This window comes from Oncorhynchus mykiss, chromosome 9 (genome assembly GCF_057628025.1).
Source record: "Oncorhynchus mykiss isolate SJ-2025 chromosome 9, ASM5762802v1, whole genome shotgun sequence".
Classification (NCBI taxonomy): domain Eukaryota; kingdom Metazoa; phylum Chordata; class Actinopteri; order Salmoniformes; family Salmonidae; genus Oncorhynchus; species Oncorhynchus mykiss.
This window is the reverse complement of record NC_143030.1, coordinates 51,178,468-51,201,725: the sequence shown is the minus strand read 5'-3', so window position 1 is coordinate 51,201,725 and position 23,258 is coordinate 51,178,468. Positions and strand designations below refer to the sequence as shown.

Below are 23,258 nucleotides of genomic sequence, written 5' to 3'. Positions count from 1 at the left end.
TGAGACAGCTGGAGGTAAAGCACCATTTTTGAAACCTCTCGGATTAGTTACTGAGGAATTGATCTGTTGTTGTGGAATAATGGTATGTACAGGGTTTAATGCATCTCTTGTTGTCATACTTCAGTCCTCCAGACAGGGATATAGGGCTCAGTACTGCGGAAGTTCAGTGTTATAGATCAATTTAAATGTAAAGATAATTTTGAATTGAACCCACATATGCAGCGTTTACTGCATATGAAGGCATCTCCGCGAACACGGGAGCATTATCTTTACATTTCAATCACACTATAGCACTAAACATCCACAATATGGATTGAGTCGAGCCCATAATGTAAACCATCACTGTATGCTAAACAAATCAATGAGGTCAAATACTGGTTTTCACCTCATGACATATTTGATATCATGTGACATGTGATATCATATCATGATGATATCATGATCATGTGATATCATATGACACATTATTATAAATTCTAGTTAGAGTTGTCTGTGAATTGCACCATATACCCATAGCACTGTGCATGCACTTAGCTGTATTGGTGTGAATCAATAATGATGTGAAATGGTCAAGTCATTAGCTTTAATTCATGCCAACAAAAAAAAAACATAGCATCCACATATTTATTGTAACATTGATTTCAAATGTTGGATGACTGAAGAACAACTACAGTACAGAATAGCAGGGACATATTCATTCATCCTCAATTGGACATGACTAATTCATCCCCATTTGACATGATCAACCGTCAAATCACAAAATATCTACTAATAATCATTAACAATATGTGAATTACCTTCAGTTTCATTAAGATTCTCAGACTTGTATTCTATCCATAAATGATTACTCTCATACTAACAGGGATAAACTATTCAAAAAATACAATGTGGGTTTGTTTTGTTCTGCACACATAATGTTGGTTGCATTTTTTTTTTTCACCACAGAAAACAAACAATCCCATAAATAATGCTGGATAATAATGTTGATGGCATTGATTTGTTTAAGCTGAGGGATAGCAGTGCAGGTTCAGCCATTGGAATTGATATTTCAATAATATTAAAGATTTAATATAGCATATTAAAGATCCACTCCAAATGTTTTAACATTTCCTGTTGAAAACCAATATCCCACATATGAACACAGTAATGTAGACACACGTAAGGGTCGAAAAATGTGTTTTGAGCAAAATAGTGTTTTTCAGATACATGTGCAAACTTCATTAAGTAGGCCATTCAAGGAGTTGGTCTTATGGCGCCTTCTAATGTCATCGGCCTCCCCCCTTGCTTACGGGAACAATAGGGGGCAATAGAGAACAAAAGAAGAAAGCCCCACCCCCTCACTTGTACCATGTAATGAGGATATCTGGACCACCTATTGAGATGTGCCTTTGTTGAGTAAATCAGGTGATAAACGAGATGAATCGGATACTGGAGTGCGACATTAAATATGATTACATTATTAATATTACAAATGTAGTAAAGTTACTGAAAACCTACCATGTTATCCGTCCACATACTTATCCATCCATATCCATAGCATCTGTAAAATATAGCTCCATTCACAACTAAAGTGCATGAGTGACATACAGTAAGTATAAATACGATATCCAATTCAGGGTTCTGTGACAACATTATATCTAAGAAGCACATTGGAAATCACTGTAGTGGTACTTTGTTATTTTACCTTTTTTTTATGAGCTAGGGTTCAACATTGCACAATACAACAGGTAGAACAATTGGACACTGGTAAACTCTACCTCTGTAGTTAGTAATCTGCTGTTATTTTAGTAGGAATGTGAGTACTGAATGACCATATTGAATGATCAATATGTATACACATTTGAGGTAACTAACAAAGTACATCATGGAATGCTAAAGCAATGTGGTATCAATTAGCTTACTAGTAAACAATGTCTATTTCGAAGCTAGTAACAAAGTAGCATTGGGAAATCATTCAAATTCATGCAAATATTTTTGTTCTTGTACATCTATTTCTACATCTAAACTCATACAAGACATGCCAATGTATCGAAAGATGCACAGCAAAAAATACTTATTATAATGATATGGATTTCAATAACACAATAGTTATTGCAATATTTCAAAACGCTTTCTCTCTAACGCATTATGTTTTTGGACTGATTTAACTGAACAGGCATAGTTAAGTCGTGCATAAGTTCATCTCAAATTCTGACAATACAGCAAACACACAGCATATTGTCTAGGAAATAGTCATTAGTATGCTGCGGTAAACAAAGGAAGCAAAGCATATCAGTAGAAACAGTCAAATGTAAGAATAAAACACTTTCTCCTCCTCTTATTGTTTTGAATATCATGGTTTCAATGGGAACTTTACTTCTGTCAGTTGTTATTCATAATCCACCAAGATGCTGAAAAAAACAAATTAACAAAATAAATAGACTGATCGTTTACATATGAGCATCATATTTATAATCTATTGACAACAATATACTGTATGAACATCAAAAAACGGTATGCATTACCACATCCTCTCCAGTGGGTTTGAGTCTTTGTCCCTCTGAGCTCCCAGAGGCATTCCATATCTCTCCTTTCACCCATCCCTACCTCATCCACTCCCAAAAATCCATCCCCCATATGACACTTACCTGGGAGGAGCATGGTGGCAACCATTTCAGGGTCCTCCAGCACGTCAATGATACAGCGCTGGAATGTCTTGCTGATGGGGGACTGCAGGTAACTGTAGGAGGAAGGGATGGAGAGCGGGGACAGAGGAGTCAATGGGTGGCCCTGGACTGTCAGTGCTTTGTCATACCGTCAATAAGGCTTTGTAGAATGTCTTTAAGTCCAACAGCATTGCAACATCCCATCTTAATCAAGGCATTTTGTAGGAAAACTGAATTTGGAAGAATTCTGAATGGCTATATCTGGGTGCAAATCCATTTTCATTCAGTCAATTCATTTGAAACTGTTGGGACTACACTCTCAGAAAAAAGGGTTTCTTCGGCTGTCCCCATAGGAGAACCCTTTTTGGTTCCAGGTAGAACCCTCTGTGGAAAGGGTTCTACATTGAACCCATAACCAAAATGGTTCTTCCTAGAACCAAAAAGGGTTATTCAAAGGGTTATTCTATGGGGACAGCCAAAATAAACATATTTTTCTATTTATGTACCTCATCCAGGAGAGACGGTCTTGCCAGAACTCGTACATGATGAAGCAGGATCTCTCTGGAAGAGTCTGGACAGACACACTGTGGGATAAGGAAGTCACAAGTATATTGCTAATGAAATTGGCATTTTGATGACAAACATTTGTAGTTCCCTGTAGTAGTGCCATAGTTCCTTGTAGTAGGGTCTGTACTCTTCATCACAAAAGTCTGAACTATTGTCACCTATTTGACAGTATTCCAAAACAATAGTTATAATGGAAAGAAAGTCCCTTTTAGTATTGAAATACAGCCAAAGTGTGTTCACAAAATCCAGAGTAGCTACAGGATTAGGGTGACTAGCCAGGAAAAGCGGCTACATTCACAATAGGTAAAATCCTAATTGAAAACAATGGGCAATGTATTCAATGTAGAAGAGAGACCTACTGCAGATTGTTAGTCTGGCAGGCTGTGGCTTCTGTGTAGATCTTCAGAGCCTGCTGGAACTCCTCTGCGTCTTTGTCCTTCACAGACATCTGTCTCTGCACCAGCAGGATGTTCTGTTGAGAAGGAAAGAGGGGGAAATGGTTCAGGCCAGTGGCATCTGGGTTATGTTCATTGGGCACCAGACAGAAGAAAACCTGGTCTGGTCCAATAAGACACTTGTTCTCTGTTGCATGCTCTAATAAACACGATCCTCTACTACTGTAAGTATTAGAGGGACATGGGTAAGAGAAAAGCAGCCAACACTGGGGATCTGGAGGACCACAGTAGTGCATTGGTTTTGTCATTCTAGTATTTTTGAAAGACAAATTAACAATGCTGTAGCAGAGAATTATATAGTTTGACAGATACAGTAGATGTATCACACCATGTTGTCATTGAAATCTAGGGTACACCTTTTGATAGACATTGAAACCTTACTTTTCCAAATCTAAAAGGAAGTGGCCATCCGAGTTGGACTCACCGAGTTATATGTTCCGGCTAAAGTGTCCTCTTTGAGTGGTTCCAGATGTGGACTCTGCAAATGGAGGCATAAATATTTCAGTCAGTCATGAAAAGAAATGCTGTAACAACAGAACGAGCCTGACCAAATCAAGCTCAAGTATGAACTTCTAGTAACAGTACGTCACAGAGCATTGCCTTTGATATGGAATGGATTGATATACTGTATGTATATTATATTTCCCTAAAGCGAGAAACAGACCCTAAGCAAACTGACAATTTGGAGCATAGCACAGTGTTGTAATGTCGTTTTTCGTCACAAAATGGGCGGCTCCTTTTAGTACAATGGGCAGCTCCTACGATGCCTGCTACGCAGAATTACTCTGCTCAAATATTGAAACGTAACATATCATTCCATACGCTACCGTGGGTACAGTGCTGTGTAGGCAATGAAGCTGAGCCAAACATGCCTGGTTCCTTGATCTGAACTATAGGCTGTGTCAAATAAGCAGTCTCTTCTGCCTTGATAACCAAATATAATATCGGAGTGTTTAAACAATAAACCAATCAACATTGTAGCCTTATTATAATCATCCCAAAAGGTATTTTGTTTCGAAGTAATAACTATGTGATTCTAGGCTATTTTGAAACGGTAAAAACAGCTGCTGCCGTGAGCAAAAATGATGACATTCTATTTTTAACTGATATGGGAGCGAATACATTGAAGCAGCATGTCAAACTGGGATAATTATAGTATGTTACACCGGTAAGTATAAGAATACTTGCCAGGGCATAATATTTCATTATAAATCTGATTATTTCACATGGGGAAGATGTGGGAAGCTAAAAGGCTAGCATGCTTGATGTTTTTAGGCAGCTAGCTAGCAAGCTGCTAGTCGAGTAGCCTACAGCCAACTGGAAGGCATAAAACAAGGTAATGTCAAACAAACCTAAAATGTCATACATGCAGCATTTACTCAAATATGCAATGGATTATTTGAAATTAGGTAACAGTGGTGATGATGTTTTCAACATGATTCTTCGCTTTTACCACAAATGGGAAGACAACAAGAAAATCACTGCTATATAGCCTTGTGATTGTTGCTATTCTGGGGTCTAGAAATGCATGGACCGCACAAGCGCACAGACGCTTACTTGTACGGAGTGAAGCTTGTATCGGCCTTTAGCAGGTTGAATTGAGCTTTGAGAGCTTGGGTAATAAGATGAGAATTTGGCAGTTAGCACTTTCGCTAGTTGTCATTGTCTATCAAATATTAGTATTTCCCAGCAGGAGGGGCGATGTTGTGACTTAAGCTAATTGTCGACTAAGCATAAATGAGTCAGTGGGCACTGATCAGCGAGGGTAGTGTTTGACTAGAGACTCACAACACATCATTAAGACTAAATGGAATGATCTATGTATAATAACTTAACCTTGTACTCAAACTCCAGCTAATCACCACTGAACCTTGCTAAAAATGTTTTCAGAATACTCAGAAATCTCAGGATATATAAATAACATACAATAATGGCAAGAAGAAAAATTCAAATAACAACTCATGATCTTCAGCAATCTTTTAAGTGGACCACAAAAATATAAAATATTTAAGATAGTTAATAAGTTACAAACATAAAGATCACTTTATCCCATTACTGAACAATATGAGGATCTAATTAAATGGAACAATCTGCCCATAAATCTTACAGGTGGAATAAACCTCCTCAGAATGGCATGACTTTCAAAGTTGTTATATTTATTCTCGATATTACCAACTACCTCACCGAAGACATTCTTTTAAAAAAGTATACTCGGTCATAACAGACTTTATATGGGCAAATAAAAGTCATAGAATAAAAAGGAAGGCTTTACATTTTCCTACGTCTGAGGGTGGTTTAACCTTCCAGACATGGAATTGTATCAACTCGCCACCCAGGACTTTTACTTGTGACAAACAGTTAATAAATCCTTAAGTCTATTGACACACCCGTGTGTGTCAGTCTAAGTAACATAATAAAAAAATCCCCATCAAAATCCACCCGTTTAAGCTAGAGATATATTTTTTGCATGGGCTGCGTCTCAATCCACCCCTCCGCCTATGTCGGTCTTCCGCATCTGCGGTGGAAGGTGGCAGAGCAACAGTGGTGTTTGTCAGACCATGACAAAAAATGATGACCACTCTATGGAAACATGTATTTTAAAAAATAAAATTTAACTAGGCAAGTCAGTTAAGAACAAATTCTTATTTACAATGATGGCCTATCCCAGCCAAACCCTCCCCTAAACCGGATGACGCTGGGTCAATTGGGTCAATTGGTACTCCCGATCACGGCCGGTTGTGATACAGCCCTGGGTCAAACCCGGGTCTGTAGTGATTCCTCTAGCACTGCGATGCAGTGCAAGATGGTGGTCTCCTTTTTGCACAAGTGTCACGGGACTCGTCTGAAGATAACCCATACAAATTAATGGAAGTGTGGAGGTAGTTTTGTGCCATCAAATATAAGGGGTTAAATGTGTCCAAAAAACAAAAATATTTCATATATCTCTTCGACATAGGACAGACACGTCAAAACCTTATTCCTTGTGGTTTATTTTTTTATTGTCTTTTTTGCCATTATCTTGGCCAGGTCGCAATTGTAAATGAGAACTTGTTCTCAACTTGCCTACCTGGTTAAATAAAGGTAAAATAAATAAATTTAAAAAAAATTCATGAATGAATGTGTTATCCGGTGCGTTTCTATTTCGCTATATTAGTAAAGACCCAATTCAATATTTAATCAAATAATTGTAAAAAAAAAACACGTGTATATATACAGTACCAGTGTCGTGGAAGATTCAGAATTTGTTTGTAACATATGTAAGATGTTGTATATTTATCAAATGGGTGTAAGTTACTTCTCATCAGAATGGTATTTTTGTTTAATACTGTGGCGAGGTTGCAGTTATCTGTTCTATGTCAAGACTAAGTTGCATGGTCCGCTGAGAGGGGAGAGGTCAAAGTGTCATCATGTGTAAACATATCTTTTACTCCCTACCTTTTTCTTGTGGGGAAAGGAGGGTGGCAGTGTCTGGAATCATTCTCATGCTCCCTTTTATCTTAACCTATAGCCTCACTCTCCTCTCCGTAAGCTTGTCCAGGTTTGGTTGTATTTTGAGTTTGTTGTATCTAAATGACAGTTTGATATATGCCTGTTGATTTGGAGGATTGGTTTATGGTTCTGGGGTTAGGGAAAGGAAACAAAGCTGAACGATGAATTATGTCTATGCTGTCTGACTATGTGTGATCTTTGCTATAAAGGATCCCATTTTGCCATTGTGTGGGGACTCTCAACTTTTCATTAGAGATACTGAACTGTTGAAAGTCAAAATGCTATAGAGCTTATATAATTAAAAATGGACGTTGATAACTAACTCTGACTTGTGTGTGTGGTTTGCTCCCATGATTTGGTAAATAGAGGAAATTTCCACAACACCAGTCAAAAGTTTGGACACACCTACTCATTCAAGGGTTTTTCTTTAATTTAACTATTTTCTACATTGTAGAATAATAGTGAAGCCATCAAAACTATGAAATAACACATATGGAATCATGTAGTAACCAAAAAGTGTCACATATGTTTTATATTTGAGATTCTTCCAAGTAGCCACCCTTTGCCTTGATGACAGCTTGGCACACTCTTGGCATTCTCTCAACCAGTTTATGAGGTACTGTAGTCACCTGGAATGCATTTCAATTAACAGGTGTGCCTTGTTAAAAGTTAAAAGTTAGTTTGCGACTCACACCCTGGATTCGGTCTTATGTAGCGAAATTAGAATTTCTGTTTTTTACATTGGATAAAAGTAAAGACTCAAAGCTACAAAATGGTATGTTATACACTGCATTTTAGGAACAATGGGAAAAGTAATTCTACTTTGAAAGTTGATAAACTTGTATACTCACTTTTGAGAACATGGCATTTTAGTGTTTCGGTGAGAGAGAGCTCTTCTTTGTCTACACCCATTCAGCATCGTTCACACCCTCTTAAGCTTTAGCCCCACCCATCTCCTTGCGTTCAGAGCGCACACTTGACGCTATGGCCGATGATTTGTTAACCTCTGGATGAGATGAAAACAGCCTTATTCTACAATGGAGAAAACAGTAAAAATAAAGAAAAAGCCTTGAAGGGTTTTTCTTTATTTTTACTATTTTCTACATTCTACAGTTTTGAAGGAGTTCCCACATATGCTGAGCACTTGTTGGCTGCTTTTCCTTCACTCTGCGGTCCAACTCATCCCAAACCATCTCTATTGGGTTGAGGTCGGGTGATTGTGGAGGCCAGATCAACTGATGCAGCACTCCATCACTCTCCTTCTATGTCAAATAGCCCTTACACGGCCTCCTGAATATTGTTCGTCATACTCCAGCTAACAAATAGTGAGCTTAGTTCCCCATACCCCAGCTAACAAATAGTGAACTTCCTTCCCCATACTCCAGCTAAGAAATAGTGAACTTCCTTCCCCATGATCCAGCTAACAAATAGTGAACTTTGTATCACATACTCCAGCTAACCACTGAACCTCATACCTCATACTCCAGCTTGTCTATCAGCTGCTGCAGGCGATTGACCTGGGAGCTCCAGTGGTGGTTGTCTGGCTCCACACTGACACCTTAACCAAGGAAACAGAATGTCAGATCACCACTACACACATGGCTTGTGCCATGAAGTGAAAAATAACTGATCCCGGGTGAATTTCCCCCAAAAAATGAAGATAATCTTAACCAATAAGATCATTGTTTGTCCATTGCCTACCAATGCACTTAAGATGCTCTAAGTGCTGAAGGTGATCTTTATGTTTTCGGGGAACCTAACCTTTGGTCCATGTGGCAAACAATTAAATCGTATAATTTCATATTTCAAAACGGCACTAAATATATTTTCCTAAATTGCCATAGATCTATAGGCCATATGCGTAATTGCAATCAAAAACATGTTGCTACCTTTAAATTGAAACAGACCCTTAGAATGAGGCAAAACACAGGTGTCAATGTGTACCTGTAGTGAGCATGCCAGAGTAAGGGTCTGTGGGGGAGAGACACAGGTTCTTTTGGATGCGACGGCCTGGGCGTTTGGCGATTTTCTGGAGGGAAAGATCCTCTGGCTTCTTTATCATCTTCCTGCAGTGGACACAATCATCATCAACGTCATCCTGATCAACAACAACATTGTTATCATCATCAACAGCAGTATCATCCTTATCATTGTTACTAGCTAGGTTACTATCCAATTGGCAACAGATTTTCATGCGAATATTAACAAATCTGCATAAAAACAATATGCACATTTTCCCACCAGATATGTATTTCCATCATATTGACTTGGGTCAGATAAAAGGCTGTGTGTGATGACGTAGTGCACATAACTTTTGCGGTTAAATTCCCATGTACGAAATAAAAGATACAAGCTAAATGGGTTTCCAATGCATTTTCAACACTAATGATGATCTTGTCACAACAACAGTTGCATTATATAGCGAATGTGCCCACTCTGGTCTTGGCACGTGCCAACAGCTCGCAGATACAGTGCGGGTATCGCCTATATGATGAGAATATTATGGACAAAAGAGAACGATTATTTTTATTTGTCAAACGGTAGCCAAACGTTGATCATCACGTCACCAGAATAAGACCCTCAATATCTTATTGGAAAGGAGCATCAAGCTCATCACTGTGCAGTTTCAGCACCCTTTGAAGTTCATAATTTATTTAATCTGTAGCCTAAACTGCATGCTTTGTGTGGGAGGACCACACAACATATCAAATTGACTTTGAAATTATGGTTATTATATCAATATTTGCACATAAAAGCGTTTCCATTTTCATTTCTCACATAATTAGCTTTACAGACCAAAAAAATCCTGGAGTTGCAAACTCCAAAGCTTGCGCTATGCTTTACCAACTGAAATACAGTAGCAGTGCACAGTGAGAGAGTGATTAAGGGAGAACGCAGAGTATCATAGATAGTCGTTGCGGTGCTACTCTACCTGCCAGTGCAGCTCTGCTCATCCACGGCCTCCATAGCGCAGTCTAATGACGACTGCAGGGACTGCAGCTGGGTGTTGGTCTCTCGCAGAAGGAAACGTGTCACAAACTGTCCCAACACCGATGAGCCCTGGTACTCCTGAACAGGGAGGGGGTGAGGGGTGGGGTAGAGTGGGAAGAAAGCTTCAATGAAAGAAATCCTATTCAATGGTAATTTTAATGATTATTAATAATAATAATAAATATATACACATTCTTCCTTGCAGATTTTCTCAAGCTCTGTTGGATGGGTAGCGTCACTGCACAGCTTTTTTCAGGTCTCTCAAGAAATGTTAGTTCAGGTTCAAGTCCGGGCTCTGGCTGGGCCACTCAAGGATATTCAGAGATTTGTCCCGTAGCCACTTCTGCGTTGCTTAGGGTCGTTGTCCTGTTGGGAGGTGAACCTTCGCCCCAGTCTTAGGTCCTGAGTGCTCTGGAGCAGGTTTTCATCAAGGATCTCTTTGTACTTTGCTCCATTCATCTTTCCCTCAATCCTGACTAGTCTCCCAGTCCCTGTCGCTGAAAAACATCCCCACAGTATGATGCTGCCACCACCATGCTTCACCTTAGGGATGATGCCAGGTTTCCTCCAGATGTGACGCTTGCCATTCAGGCCAGAGTTCAATCTTGGTTTCATCAGACCAGAGAATCTTGTTTCTCATGGTGTGAGAGTCGTTTAGGTGGCTTTTGGCAAACTCCAAGTGGGTTGTCATGTGCCTTTTACTGAGGAGTGTCTTCCGTCTGGCCACTCTACCATAAAGGCCTGATTGGTGGAGTGCTGCAGATATGGGTGTCCTTCTGGAAGGTTCTCCCATCAGTGCAGAGGAACTCTGGAGCTCTTTCGGAGTGACCATCGGTTCTTGGTCACCTCCCTGACGAAGGCCCTTCTCCCCCGATTGCTCAGTTTGGCCGGGCGGCCAGCTCTAGGAAAATCTTGAGAAGCAACCCCACACATGAATGGTCTCAGGATGCTTTACTGTTGGCATGACACACGACTGATGGTAGCGCTCACCTTGTCTTCTCCGGACAAGCTTTTTTCCAGATGCCCCAAACAAAGGGGATTCATCAGAGAAAATGACTTTATCCCAGTCCTCAGCAGTCCAATCCCTGTACCTTTTGCAGAATATCAGTCTGTCCCTGATGTTTTTCCTGGAGAGAAGTAGCTTCTTTGCTGCCCTTCTTGACACCAGGCCATCCTCCAAAAGTCTTCACCTCACTGTGTTTGAAAATGCACTCACACCTGCCTGCTGCCATTCCTGAGCAAGCTCTGTACTGGTGGTGCCCCGATCCCGCAGCTGAATCAACTTTAGGAGACAGTCCTGGCGCTTGCTGGACTTTCTTGGGTGCCCTGAAGCCTTCTTCACAACAATTGAACCGCTCTCCTTGAAGTTCTTGATGATCCGATAAATCGTTGTTTTAGGTGCAATCTTACTGGCAACAATATCCTTGCCCGTGAAGCCCTTTTTGTGCAAAACAATGATGACGGCACGTGTTTCCTTGCAGGTAACCATGATTGACAGAGGAAGAACAAGGATTCCAAGCACCACCCTCCTTTTGAAGCTGTTAGTCTGTTATTCGAACTCAATCAGCATGACAGAGTGATCTCCAGCCTTGTCCTCGTCAACACTCACACCTGTGTTAACGAGAGAATCACTGACATGATGTCAGCTGGTCCTTTTGTGGCAGGGCTGAAATGCAGTGGAAATGTTTTTTGGGGGATTCAGAACATTTTCATGGCAAAGAGGGACTTTGCAATTAATTGCAATACATCTGATCACTCTTCATAACATTCTGGAGTATATGCAAATGTCCATCATACAAACTGAGGCAGCAGACTTTGTGAAAATTAATATTTGTGTCATTTTCAAAACTTTTGGCCACGACTGTACAGTTGAAGTCGGAAGTTTACATACACTTAGGTTGGAGTCATTAAAACTCTTTTTTCAACCACTCCACAAATTTCTTGTTAACAAACTATAGTTTTGGCAAGTCGGTTAGGACATCTACTTTGTGCAATGACACAAGTACTTTTTCCAAGAATTGTTTACAGACAGATTATTTCACTTATAATTCACTGTATCACAATTCCAGTGGGTCAGAAGTTTACATACACTAAGTTGACTGTGTCTTTAAACAGCTTGGAAAATTCCAGGAAATGATGTCATGGCTTCAGAAGCTTCTGTTAGGCTAATTGACATCATTCGAGTCAATTGGAGGTGTACCTGTGGATGTATTTCAAGGCCTACCTTCAAAGTCAATGCTTCTTTGCTTGACATCCTTGGAAAATCAAAATAAATCAGCCAAGACCTCAGAATAAAAATTGTAGACCTTCAGAAGTCTGGTTCACCCTTAGGAGTAATTTCCAAATGCCTGAAGGTACCACGATCATCTGTACAAACAATAGTACGCAAATATAAACACCATGGGACCACACAGCCGTGCAAATCAATCCCAGAACAACAGCAAAGGACCCTGTGAAGATGCTGGAGGAAACAGGTACAAAAGTATCTATATCCACAGTAAAACGAGTCCTATATTGACATAACCTGAAAGGCCGCTCAACAAGGAAGAAGCCACTGCTCCAAAACCGCCATAAAACAAAGCCAGACTACAGGTTGCAACTGCACATGGGGACAATTTTGGAGAAATGTCCTTTGGTTTGATGAAACAAAAATAGAATTGTTTGGCCATAATGACCATCGTTATGTTTGGATGAAAAAGGGGAGGCTTGTAAGCCAAAGAACACCATCCCAACCGTGAAGCACAGGGGTGGCAGCATCATGTTGTGGGAGCGCTTTGCTGCAGGAGGGACTGGTGCACTTCACAAAATAGATGCCATCATGAGGGGGGGAAATTATGTGGATATATTGAAGCAACATCTCAAGACATCAGTCAGGAAGTTAAAGCTTGGTCGCAAAAGGGTCTTCCCATTTGTAGAATATAGTAAAAATAAAGAAAACCCCTGGAATGAATAGGTGTGTCCAAACTTTTGACTGGTACTGTATATATACAGATGTCGGATCTTAATTTGAGGAAGTTTGCTACAGCAGGAAAATAGTCCTGCAGCAACAGGAAATTTGTATAATTTTTTTTGTAGAGATTAATACACTTTTCATCAGGGCAAATTAAGTCTGACAAAGTGGAAATTGCAAACCTTGAATACATTATTTTGCATTCACTTCTGACAGCACTATCTGGAAATCTACTATCGGCACTTAATCGAATCCCGGCCTGTGTCGTTTTTGAGGAATTTCACACACCAAAAATGAGCTAAATTGATCTTAAATGTGCTTAATGTGAAAATGTTACGGGGTGCCAGGTGTCATGTGTAACGGTGTGTGACAAGTAACATCGTAAAACTATTTTTCATTATACTTTTGTTTTTTTATCACTTCACTAGCTGAGAAAGCCTGCTGTGTTCTCACCGATCTCTGTATGATTCTATTGGTTTTATTTTTGTAGGTACTGAAAATGCCCCATGGCGCTATGAAATGGAGTTATCGAAATTGAGTGTGCAGTGCCTTGAAGGTGTGCCAAAATTGCAACCTATGGAAACATTGTTTTGTATCTCTTCCTTCCCTATTCTGAATGCATTCAGTTGTACAATTGACTAGGTATCCCCCTTTCCCATTCCTTTCCAATGTTTTCTTTCTCCCTCCCAGCATCCTGTATACTTCAGGAGTAAGGAAGAATTTGAAATGTTTTACTAAATCTCTCTTTCTCTCAGAGTTGCAGATTTTCTGTTGAAAATGGGTGATTTATTCTTTTTATCTTTTTATCTCAGCACTGCACTGAAAGAAAGAAAACAATTCTACAGTATTCAGTTGTAACTCCTCATGGATAAAATCCATGCTGCTCTTTCTATAAAATCAATAAAATACATTCTGTGTCTCCTAATAGGATGGCTGATATACTGTAAGACCAGTTTTGCCTTTTAGATCATACTGAATACGATTGTATGGATAGGCGGGACCTGATATATCAGCATTTCTACTCTGAGAATATGGGACCAGCGCTGTGGAAAGCATTTGATTGAATGTTATCAACACCATGGCTGTAGAGACACACTTTAGTGTTCACCCCCACTTTAGTGTTCCAAGAAGAGACATATTAACTAGTACTGATATATAAAGAGGAGTGTTGATAGGGTTTGTCCTGAAGTCAGTCAAGCTAGGACTGGGGGAGGGCAAGGTTGATCCCAGTATAGCCCTCAAGGCAATAACTTCTCCTTGCAGTGAATCAAAACAGACATTGGGCAGAATAATGACGGAATGGAAAAGGCAAAGGAGGACTGTGTGAGAGAGAGAGGGGGGGGGGGGGAATAGGGAGGGTGGGAGAAAGAAATAGCTACATAGAGAGAAAGAGGGATAGATGGGGAAAGGTAGGGGTAGGGAGGGTGAAAGAGATAGGGAGATAGATATATAGTGAGGGGTGGAGGGAGAAAGAGGTAGATAGAGAGAGGGAGAGAAAGAAAGACGATAACCAGCTTTGTAGCTCTGGTGCAGATCTATCTCTAGAGTATGTTTGACGTCAGACAGTAGGAGTGCTGGGGGGGTTCATGTCAGCATTGGTTATTGTCACGTCATTCTCCGTTCACAGATGAGATCACAATCTTTATCACAATCTTTATTGTTACCATGGTCACAGCCCTCAAAACCATTACATAGCACAAATACAGTGCATTCAGAAAGTATTCAGACCTCTTCCCTTTTTCCAGATTTTGTTACGTTACAGCCTTATTCTAAAATGGATTAAATCAAACATTTCCCTCATCAATCTACACACAATATCACATAATGACAAAGCAAAAACCATTTTTTAGAAATGTTTGCAAATGTATTACAAATAAAAATATATAAATATTATATTAACATAAATATTCAGACCCTTTAATAATCAGTACTTTGTTGAAGCACCTTTGGAAAAAAATGTTAATTCGTATTTTACTCAGTACTTTGTGGATGCACTTTTGGAAAAAATAAAAACAGAAATATCACATTTCCATAAGTTTTCAGACCCTTTAACCAGAGTGAGGGTTCACCTTCCAACAGGATAACGACCCTAAGCACAAAGCCAAGGCAACGCAGGAGTGGCTTCCAGACAAGTCTCTGAATGTCCTTGAGTGGCCCAGCCAGAGCCTGATCTAACATCTCTGGATAGACCTGAAAATAGCTGTACACGATGCTCCACATCCAACCTGACAGAGCTTGAGAGGATCTGAATGGGAGAAATTCCCCAAATATATGTGTGCCAAGCTTGTAGTGTCATACCCAAGAAGACTTGAGGCTTTGCTTTGTCATTATGGGGTATTGTGTGTAGATTGATGAGGGGGGGGGGGGGGGGGGGGACAATATACTGTAATACTTTAAAAAAAATAAGGCTGTAACATAACAAAATGTGGAAAAAGTCAAGGGGTCTGAATACTTTCCGAATGCACTGTATATACTGCTGTCCCTTAACCCAGGGTTTCCCAAACTCGGTCCTGGGGTCCCCCCTGGGTGAACGTTTTGTTTTTTGCCCTTGAACTACACAGCTGATTCGAATAACCAACTCATCATCAAGCTTTGATTAGTTGAATCAGCTGTGTAGTGTTAGGGGAAAAAAACTAAATGTGCACCCCGGGGGGGGGGGTCAGGACTGAGTTTTGGAAATAATGGCTTAACCCACCCATACACACTGCTGTGTCACTATAGCAATACCGACACAAATGGCACAAAGTGGGGATGGGTAGACACAGCATATTGTACCAAGGACCAATCAATAATGTACATCTGCATCCGTTCACACAAGTTGCCTTAATCTTTTCACAGCACAATCCGCTTATCATTTTTGAAATTGAAGAACGATAAAGCTTAGCCTGATCCCAATATCAAGAATTAGATGAGACTGATGAAGTGTACGCAGTGGTATCGATTAAGTCTTATCGGGGGTTCTTTGATGTTGATCTGAACGCAGTGCTTATTAGAATCATCATTTTACTAAGCTCACCCAGGGCTCCAGGCTTCCTCCGTATGAGCTCTGAGCAGAAATCCTATATAGATTGCACCAAATTAACACCGTTCTGCTTCATGTCTTCAAAAATATTATTAAAAATTCTCTTTTTAGTTTGTTTCTTCATAACCAAGCATGATTCTTTGAAGTGTCTAGTTTTGGGAAGCAATGCCCAGTTAACCCAGGAGGCTGGTGAGGGGCGGACGACTCATAATAATGGCTGGAATGGAGTGGAATGGAAATGGAAACCATGTGTTTGATGTGTTTGATACCATTCCATTTATTCTGTTCCAGTTATTACTCTGAGCCCATCCTCCCCAATTAAGTTGCCACCAGCCACCTTTGCCCGACAGAGAAGGCAGCCATGGTTTTATATGCTTTACTTCATGCTTGGACCCTGATAGTAGTTTAAACTGTTGAAATACTAACTAAAGGGTGTGACCCAAGATAGGCCAGAAATTACCAACCAGAAGTTCTTTGCTGTGTTTGGAGGGGATTCTTCCGAATTTACAGCACCTGTCCAACTAGAGATATGTTGGTCCTCATACAGACACCACAGTTCACAATAAAAATATCTATACCACCATGGTTGAAGCTGAAGTGTTAGGGAAGGGTCCCTGCAGGTTACAGCCCAATGTTTTCAAATGCAGCATCAGTGTGAAAGAGGAAGAGGACTCAGTTGTGCAGATCTACTTTCCATACTGTCATATCACTGTCACAGCTGAGAAATCTGAGACGCTTCAAAAGGTAACAAAAGCCTATGCAAAATCCTACTGGGGAAAGGGGCGGATCAACTGGCTATTGTCTTGCTGCTCACTTAATATTCTCAGTAGACATCAACAATATGTTGCTTGAAACATATGTAATGGCGAACGGTAACAACAGCGAAATGTAATGGAAAGAGATGGTCAAGTGAGTTTCTTTTACCAAATGAGTTCTGCAGTTAAGAATCCCAGACAGTTGGTTGTAATGTTAAAGAGATAATTCAGCAATATTAGCGTTTATTGGCAGTGGCTAGTTTAACAAAAGCAAAGTGTGGATCTCAGTCACACTTTGTGCAGAGACTATTTTCGAGGTAAGGAAACACATATCTAAATATGTCATTTCACGGAACTATCCTTTTAAACATGCTGTATTGGCCACAAACCTCTTTAGTTTTATCCATGGCCTTCAGGATGGCGACGTTCAGCTTCTCCAGAGCAGAAAGGACGTTCAGATATTCCCCCAGGTGTGGAGAGAAGTATTCTGGGGGTGGATATACAAAGAGCTGTCAGGTACAATATTGAATATTCATAGCCTTTGTAATTTAAAATCCTGTAAAAGACGAGATTAGATTATGGTAAAGGCCTTGAGAGAGCATTTCGACAGCAAACAGTCAATAAAAACAGAGAAGAGTCAGAGAGAAATACCTGAGAGTTTGTCTGTGTCGAGGTTGCTGAGAGGTATGAAAATTGGCAGAGGAAGAAGATGACAAAAACATTAATGGAATCAGGGAAGACCAGAAATCTCATCAAACCACTTTAACCTTTTACTGTAGTGGGCTAAATCAGGATCACACAAGGTATTTCTTGGTAGTCTAAAACAAATCTACTTTGAAACAAAAGTATACACTTCACACACATGGTTATGGGCGTAAACAAAGAAGACACCTACCTATACCATGCCAGATATAGAGTTGATATGTATTCAATTTTGAGATTGGATCCCAATATTACATTTTATATAGATCACAAAAGAATGAAATATAACAAAACCGTTTGACATAGAAACACCGGATTTTCTGCGTGTTTTTTTAAATGTATGTTTATCACAAATAATATGAATAATATTCCACCCATGAGGCCACTAGGTCCTTTGACTGCAGGTAAGGACAACAGGTCAAGACATTTCCATGAGAAAAGCCGCTATTGTTATCCTGTGATACATTCCCTAGAGATACAAAGGAGCAAAAAGAAAGAAAACAAAGGATTGTGTAAAAGTCTATTACATAGTATGTGTATCTTCTTTTATAATGCACACATTGTCTTCAAAGAAAGCCTTATACCTCTACTTTTCCTGACCAACGGTATCAATTATGAGGACATCGTTTGACTACATTGTCTTTCATTTTTTCCCCTCTGTCTTTATAACCTATTGTGTATAAACATGCTGGGGTACAGGTGTACATTTTTAGGACACCCTCAGCTTCAAGCTTCACTCCTCACCCCTCCTGGAGCCTTCAATAGACCACTAAAAATACCCACTGGGTAAAAACGGGTTCAATCAACATTGTTTCCACCTCATTTTAACAAAATAATTAAATGTGGCGACATTGAGTCAACGTGGAAAACTGATTGGATTTGCAAAAAGTCCTCCTTGAACCTAAATCCAATGACAGGTTGACATTTTTTGTGCCCAGTGGGTACAGATTCTAAGCTCCCTTGATGAAATATTGACACATCCTCATTGAAGTGTAAACGTCCCACCTGTGTGGCAGTTACGTCCCGCCTGTGTGGCAGTTACGTCCCGCCTGTGTGGCAGTTACGTCCCGCCTGTGTGGCAGTTACGTCCCGCCTGTGTGGCAGTTACGTCCCGCCTGTGTGGCAGTTACGTCCCGCCTGTGTGGCAGTGACTGAATAGGATTCCCAGAGGCAAATAAGACGCACTCACTCAGTCTGCTGCCTGTCAATTGAGTAGAACAGCTCCTGCATCTGCTCTGGGGTGAGGATACCGTCGGCAAAGTACGACTGGAACTCCTCCAGGGATAGCTTGCCATCGTCTGAGAGAGGGAAACCAGGGACATATTAACTACCTACTGAAACAGAGAAGACGATAAAGGAGTATTCATGACTCAGTTTGTTCAAGACTCAAGTTACTGGAACTAAATAACTGTGTTGGGTTCTGAGAATAGGAAATATACTTATTCATGTCACTGAGGGAGAGAGGGTAACGTATAACGTTTACATTATGTCAGGATATGTTATTGTTAGCCATTAGGGATCCTATGGGAGGGATCCTCTGGGAGGAGAAGAGACACAGCCTTGTGTTGAGTGCAGGGAAGCGATCACATGTGGCAGGCAATGATAACGGGAGAGAGCCATGGATTAGTGATGGAGGGGGGTCGAGATCAGGTCAGGTCATGTTAAGGGAGAAATAAAAGTTTATGGCCCGTATCATTTAGTGTCCTGCCTAGCAGTAAAGAACAATGTTTGTACCGATGTGTAGGAGGAGACTCAGGAGGAAGGGTTAAATATCAGTGCTTGGGTGAAATGTTGTCTAATGCAGCTGTATTGCTCCTCTGGGAAAATAAACTTGGTTGAGCTTTCATAGTGTCCGTAGAGTTTATTTTCTCTGAGAATTAGTACCTAACACTGTCTCAGTGAGTCGAGTGCACTATATAAATTAAGTACAGGAATATCTTTCTTCACGCCTGGCTTTCTCAATTAAGTGATAATGCCCAAGAAGCTGGTGTTTGGAGGATATATTTGCATGGGTATTTGTCTCGGGCCAACAAACTGTACCAATATATCCGACAAACACCAGCTTTGAGGGGATTATCACTTAATTGAGATAAAGCCAGGCGTGAATAAAGAGCATTATCACTTTTATACAATGGGTTATGAACATATTCAAATAATGATTGACATATTTTCTTTAAAAACTTTATTTTGATGAAATTATTCATGCTATTTCAACCTTCCTCGAGATATAGTCCCGACACAAATCTAGGGTTGCTACCCAAGCCACAAGCCAGCTGGTCGTTACGTATTTTTATTCTAAATCTATGGACACGACCCAGTCGTACATTCTAAGTGTTCCGTTGCCATGATGGCTGGCAACGTTATTATCCCTTGCTTGCTAGCTAGCCAACTTTGACTAATACAGTCATGTCAAACAGTGAGGCCAGAATAACAGCAAAGTAGCTGCATTTGCATTTGTTTAAGCTGTTTTCTTGTGATTGTTTTTTTAGGATACATCCATAAAAATGAGCTAATGAGCGAATTTCGCCTGGCATAGAACATTTGTTCTCTCACCAAGCAACTGTTCAGAGAGCCAACTACACAGCTAACACAATCACTATAAACTGAAGCTGGAATGACTTGCAAACTTGCTGCATTTCGTTTTTTTATATGGACATTTCTTTGTAAATCAATACAAATGATGCTGAATCATGAGTTCATTACCATATGACAGCTGGAGTTCAAATTTCAATTTTGAAACAATGTTGCAAATGTCAGAGAGACAGACAGCAAGGTTTGTACAAATCTCCACTGTTGAAAACTAAATGTTAGTCTAAAAGAAATGGGAGATAATGTCTACACTGCTTTTTACAGTGTAGATCTATATAGTATATCAATTGCCTGTCTGAGCTGATGAGACAGCGGGATGGAACAGAGTAAATGGGCATTTCAACATCATAGATTTAGCCGGGGGTAACGTGTGGAATAGACATCCTCTGAAATGCGGTTTTAACCAATCAGCATCCAGGATTAGACCCACCCGTTGTATAAATTCCAATTATTTCACATAACTCCCTATGCTGAAACAAAATATTCAGAAGACAAAACCACTGTTGTCAATGGCAACCCTTTCTCAAGGCAATATTTGATTTAAAGAGTTTTCCCTCTTGAAACTGAAGTATGCAGAATTCAGATTCTTTGTCTTCCCCTTTCTTACTTTACAGTACATCAGTGTCTCTCATCTTCTCCAATGATATGGAAGGAATAACTTGATCATCAATTTAATTATGATTTACATTTGACAATCCCTTTGATTCTCTTCATCTTCTAATATTTCAACATTCTCTTAAAGTGTAAAGACCGACGCTGGGGTCGAGAAGCAGGTACGGGGAGTTGACATTTAATGAGGAACAGACAAAGAGCAAGACAGGAACAGCGTCAGCACACAACGACAAACGACAATCAATGCAGCAACGGGGAACAGAGATGAGGAACTAACAAATATAGGGGAGGTAAAAAACAGGTGAGTCCAATAATACGCTGATACGCGTGACGGGGGAAGACAGGTGTGCGTACTGATGGTGGCAGGAGTGCGTAATGCTGGGGAGCCTGGCACTTTCGAGTGCCAAGGAGGGGAAGCGGGAACAGGCGTGACATATAGTCTTAAAGAGGTTGTTCACATTTATTGCCTGTCAAAATCAAATAAATGTAAATAAGTGAGCTATCCATTTAAGGTAATGAATATGCAGCCATGTAACCATGTCACAAACACTTGTCTGTAAAACAAAGTTAAGTACAGTGTATTCCTATGGTAAGTCATGCTGGTGGCTCTGCAGAGAGCCTGTGGAGGCCCTGGGGGACAGGCAGGCAGAGTGTGGGGTGATTAGAGTGGTCTGGGCTCACTGACAGGCTGACTGTGGATTAATGAGATCTATCCCAGCTCTGCTCCACAAACTCCGACTACCACTAGAGACTGAGCTATGAGAGATAGAGATCCACCAGTCAACAGACATCAGACAGCTAGGCCTACAGTAAATAATTACATATGTGAGGAAATTTGCCATCATTCTGGCCTAATGCCATGTCATGAATTTAATTCATGAGGGCAAGTCATTTTAAGCAACCATAATGTCATCCAAGTGGGCTTCATTTATGAAATTATATTGTTAATCTTAATTTCTTATGCACGACAACTTTTGAAAATGCTGCTTTTAGAGCATATGAGGATGAAAGATATTTTAGCTCTGGGAGAGGAAAAAGGTTTGACACAACTCCTACTAGAATTTTTCATCTGGCTTGACCTCAAATTGTAAGAATAAAGTAACGGACAAATAAAGGACCAAACCAATTTCTTCAAACTTCCTTAGTATTCCAAACGCAAAGCCTGCTCTATTTCATTCATAGATGTACAGTAACTGCTTAGGGAGAATGCTAAAGTAGTTTCACTACTATATGCTTCAATCTCTTTGTTCTAGTTTCACACCCAATTACATACCTAAATGTGTAATCAGACAACATAATCCAGATTGCACAATATCCAAGCATGTTCCCAATAGTGATGGGCTAATACTGCTAGCATGATTAGGTGACGACTACTGTTATTTTCGCCCTCAAATCAAGTCGGCCAAGCTACACTGCACATTTTAGGTTTACTGTCCCATCACCAAGGGTAGTGAAGAAGAAAAACGCTATTCAGTGCTTGGAAGTGGAAGTAAAAGGTGTTTGTACTCACTTTAAATATACTGTACATTACCAGTGTTCATATTTTAAAATGAATATTCTAAAAGAGGCACCAGTACTGTTACAGAAGCAGAAGAACATTAGTGGTGCCCATACTCTGTACCGGCGTGGACCGGCCCAAGTTAGGCACTGCCCATATTTCAATCTGCCAGGTTTCTGCTAACTGACCAAACAAGCTCTTTGAGAAAAACTACCATCACTCATCTGTCAGAAATTGAATTGTGATTATTATTGATAATAATAATAATAATATTATTATCCTTTTCATTATACAGATAATTTCAAAGATGAAAAAAAAACAAAAGCACATGTAGTTCTTGGGCTGTCCAGGTTACATCCAACTCTGGTGGGCTGCACAAAGGTCTAGCCTGGCTACAACAGTCTCCTGAAAGTCAATCAAGAAGAGCCTTCACTTTCCATCCTAAGCCCCCTCCCCGCCACACCATTCTCAGCTCCTCTGATGCCCTGAAGCAGGCTTGAGTAGGGGGCAATCAGTGGTCGCACCCAGCAGTAAAATCATCAGGCCACCCCTTGTCATTCCCAGCTTCTCTGCCGACTTCATGGGTAGATACACCTCAAACAACATGTAGCACCCAACTGGTTGAAGCCTGTGCCCATTTGATTTTGCTAGGGGGTACACATCAATAGTTGGGATAGTCCTTTCTGGAGTGAGCGATGCACTCAAAATTACAACAATCCTCTGTGTTCTCCAAGCATGTGCCATCTCCAGTTTCAAATAAAAACAAACGCTAGCTAGAATTGTCAATATTGTACTGTATTCAATATACCGTTGAATCAATATATAAATAATCAATCATTACTAAGCTAACGAAATAAAAATAATATTCAATATTTTTTTATAAAAAAACAGTAAAATAGTCAAATATTTACACATTTACAGGAGCTCTCTGCCTAGCTGGCCTCACGGCACCATGGCAACCTATAATAGTAAGGAATACATTA

General features: G+C 40.1%; 1 protein-coding gene across 1 annotated transcript in view; it reads right to left on the bottom strand.

Moving 5' to 3' along the window:
• Positions 1–569: 569 nt before the first annotated feature.
• Positions 570–23,258, bottom strand: part of LOC110532219 (N-terminal EF-hand calcium-binding protein 1) — a 35,963-nt gene continuing 13,274 nt past the window's right edge. Inside the window, exons 3-13 of the mRNA XM_021615926.3 lie at positions 18,766–18,874; positions 17,526–17,551; positions 17,264–17,361; positions 10,089–10,225; positions 9,101–9,222; positions 8,632–8,714; positions 4,092–4,145; positions 3,572–3,684; positions 3,152–3,229; positions 2,628–2,719; positions 570–2,390 (exon numbers count right to left, since the gene is read on the bottom strand). Of these exons, the coding sequence (XP_021471601.2) occupies positions 2,362–2,390; positions 2,628–2,719; positions 3,152–3,229; positions 3,572–3,684; positions 4,092–4,145; positions 8,632–8,714; positions 9,101–9,222; positions 10,089–10,225; positions 17,264–17,361; positions 17,526–17,551; positions 18,766–18,874 (941 nt within the window). The 3' untranslated portion in view covers positions 570–2,361. The remainder of the gene's footprint in view (positions 2,391–2,627; positions 2,720–3,151; positions 3,230–3,571; positions 3,685–4,091; positions 4,146–8,631; positions 8,715–9,100; positions 9,223–10,088; positions 10,226–17,263; positions 17,362–17,525; positions 17,552–18,765; positions 18,875–23,258) is intronic.